General features: G+C 55.7%; 1 protein-coding gene across 1 annotated transcript in view; it reads right to left on the reverse strand.

The window, feature by feature from the left end:
- HSPG2 (heparan sulfate proteoglycan 2) overlaps nt 1-2714 on the reverse strand; it is a 115214-nt gene that overhangs the window by 59385 nt on the left and 53115 nt on the right. Inside the window, 4 exon segments of the mRNA XM_023758322.1 lie at nt 233-352; nt 445-690; nt 950-1078; nt 2634-2714. The exon segment at nt 2634-2714 is cut by the window's right edge and continues 134 nt beyond it. Of these exon segments, the coding sequence (XP_023614090.1) occupies nt 233-352; nt 445-690; nt 950-1078; nt 2634-2714 (576 nt within the window).

The following is a 2714-nucleotide window of genomic DNA, read 5'->3' on the forward strand; positions in this document are numbered from 1 at the left end:
AAGAGACATTAACCATGGGCAATCTGCCCAGACTGCTTGCTACAAAGACCAGCTCAGAGCCAAGGGCTCTCAATGCTGGGGTCAGAGAGAGATGAACCTTCAAGTTTGTCCCCAGGGCCTTCACCACGCAGCCAGGGAGAGTAAACAAACCTACCCAAGAAGAGAAAGAACGGGGTGAACGAGGCCGGGGCGGGGCGGGGCAAGGGCGCCAGGCAAATCCTGGGACACTCACGGCAGTTGGCCTCATCGGTGTGGTCCTCACAGTCAGAGTCGCCGTCACAGCGCCACAGCTTGAGGACACAGTGCCCGTTTCCGCAGGGGAACTCGTTGGGCTCGCAGGGCGGAGTGGGGCCTGAGTGAACCAGGCAGGGTTCAGCCAGAGGCCCGCCTCTGGCCGGGTCCCCCACCCTGAGCCCCCTCCCTCCATCCCTGCCCAGTCCTCACCACAGTCCAGCTCATCACTGCCGTCCTTGCAGTCCTCTTGCCCATCACAGACATAGTCTTTGGGGATGCAGTGCCCACTGTGACATGTGGTCTCGTGGGGCCCACAGGGCCTGTCAGGACGGAGAGCCGGGGTGACTGGAAGTAGCCGTGTGGTGGTTGCCTCTGGCCGGGGTGTTACAGGTAAAATCTCCGCCAGATGGGGTGGTGTGGAGTGGACCTCTGGAACTGGCTCTGGAACTGGCTCTTCTGTGGACACAGCCCACTTGGCGTTGGCAGGCGTGTGACTCCTCACCCCTTGCCCCCCACACTTCCCAGGCCCTCCCTGCCACACACACCCAGTGCCCTGGCCCTGACCCTGGTATCACCCTTCCATGTCCCTGTCCACCTCCCTCAGACCCCTCTGCCTGCACCCAACCCTCACAACCCCGATTGACTTGCAGGCCCAGGCATATCCTGACCTTTCCCTGGCATCTGCAGGCCACTGTGCCCCCAGGCAGCCCCTCACCACAATTGAGCTCATCAGACATGTCCCTGCAGTCAGGCCTCCGGTCACAGCGATACTCCAGGGCCACACACTCATTGTGGCTGTGGCAGGCAAACTCAGTCTCCGTGCAGACTCTGGGGATCTGGGGCACTGTGGGGTTGGAGGGAGTCAGAGGGGCAGGCGGAAGGTTGATGGGAGGCGTCAAGGACAGCTCAGGCACTGCCAGGCTGGGCGTGGGCTTTGGTGCCCTGTGTCAGGCCATGTGGTTTTGGGCAGACTCAGCAAGAGCACATGGTGGACACATCCACAGCACACATGAGATATATGTGTGGCACAGGCCTCACACACAGTTAACATGCCACACATGCAACCACCACACCACACACATGCAGGCCACACCTGGCCCAGCGAGGATAAAGAGGAAGAGGAGAAGGGGTGGCTTGTGGGCTATGCCCAGCCATCTTGCCCTCATCCTTCCTTCCCCTCCACCTATTAACTTCAGTTACCCTGCTGGGCCTGGCTCCGGCTTACACTCTCACCTGGTGTCACCGCGGCCGCCACAGCGGCAAGGGGGGCGGGGGTGTCTGTGCTGGAAAGGAAGGGGTGATCAGCAGCCATCCCCCCTGGGACCTGGGACCTGGGAGCTGCAGGGCTGGGCCAGGCCCATCCCACCATCCCTAGCCCTGAAGACTCATTGAAAAATGAAGAGGCTGGACCCCCTGCAATCTTCAGACCTGGGCCTGGGGATGCCAACAGAGCAAACCTGACCTTCGGGTACATTAATTAACGGTTTATGTGCAGAATGAGAAGGTGATGGCTTCACTGCATTTTCCTGATTGGGCTACACCATGACAGGGAGTTTGTTCAGTTCTGAGTTCCACTGAGTCAGAGGGGGTGACATGTTGGAGTCTTCCCAGGAGAGGGGACTGAAATAGAGAGCTGAGACCCGTAGCCTATGAGGAATGAACTGGAACTGTTTAGCCTAGAGAAGAAAAGACTCAGGGACTCAAAATAGGAGACAGGGTGCAGCAAAAAGAACCCTGCGCCAGTGAGAGGACAAAGGCCCAGACTTTGCATCTAACAGCTGTGTGACTTCGGGCCAGTTTCCTATTCTCTCTGAGCCTCAGTTTCCCATCTGCTTCTCATCTCATCTTATCATAGACTCTGGCAAGACTGGCATAGACACAGGGTTTGTTTAAGTTCTTTCTTTTCCATTATCTGTGTATGTGGATCTGGACAAGTCCTTTTTCCTTTCTGGGCCTCAATACCCTCATCTCTAAAGCAGGAGGTATAATATCTATTTCACAGGAATTATTGTGAAGATTGAGGCTGGAAATTAAGGGCATTACAGAGTGCCTAGCATGTATTCAGTGCTTGGTAAATAATTGTTGGTTATTATTAAACACAAAAGTGTTTTGGATCTGAAAATGCTGTACGAGGAAAAGATTACCTATTGTCAATGTATAGAGGTAGATGGAGAACAGAAATTGAGTCTAATAGGTACAAGTTAGAGGAAACAATTTATGCTCAACCCAAGACAAGACTGCATAAGGATCGATAGGGCAGACCCACCAGGTGGTGAGCTCCCTGTCCCTAGTGGTGTGCAAGCCCAAGCTAAGACAGCCCATGGTGGGGATACTCAAAAGGGATCCACATGAGTCTGATAAACTGGAGGAGGTGACCCCAGGCTCCAAGATGGGCTCACCTGTGCCCAGGTGTCGAAACTGGAATCCCTGGGGAGAGGTGGTGTAGGAGGCAATGGAGCCCTGGAGACGACCGAGCGCAG

Source organism: Myotis lucifugus, unplaced genomic scaffold, assembly GCF_000147115.1.
Source record: "Myotis lucifugus unplaced genomic scaffold, Myoluc2.0 scaffold_128, whole genome shotgun sequence".
In the NCBI taxonomy this organism is placed as follows: domain Eukaryota; kingdom Metazoa; phylum Chordata; class Mammalia; order Chiroptera; family Vespertilionidae; genus Myotis; species Myotis lucifugus.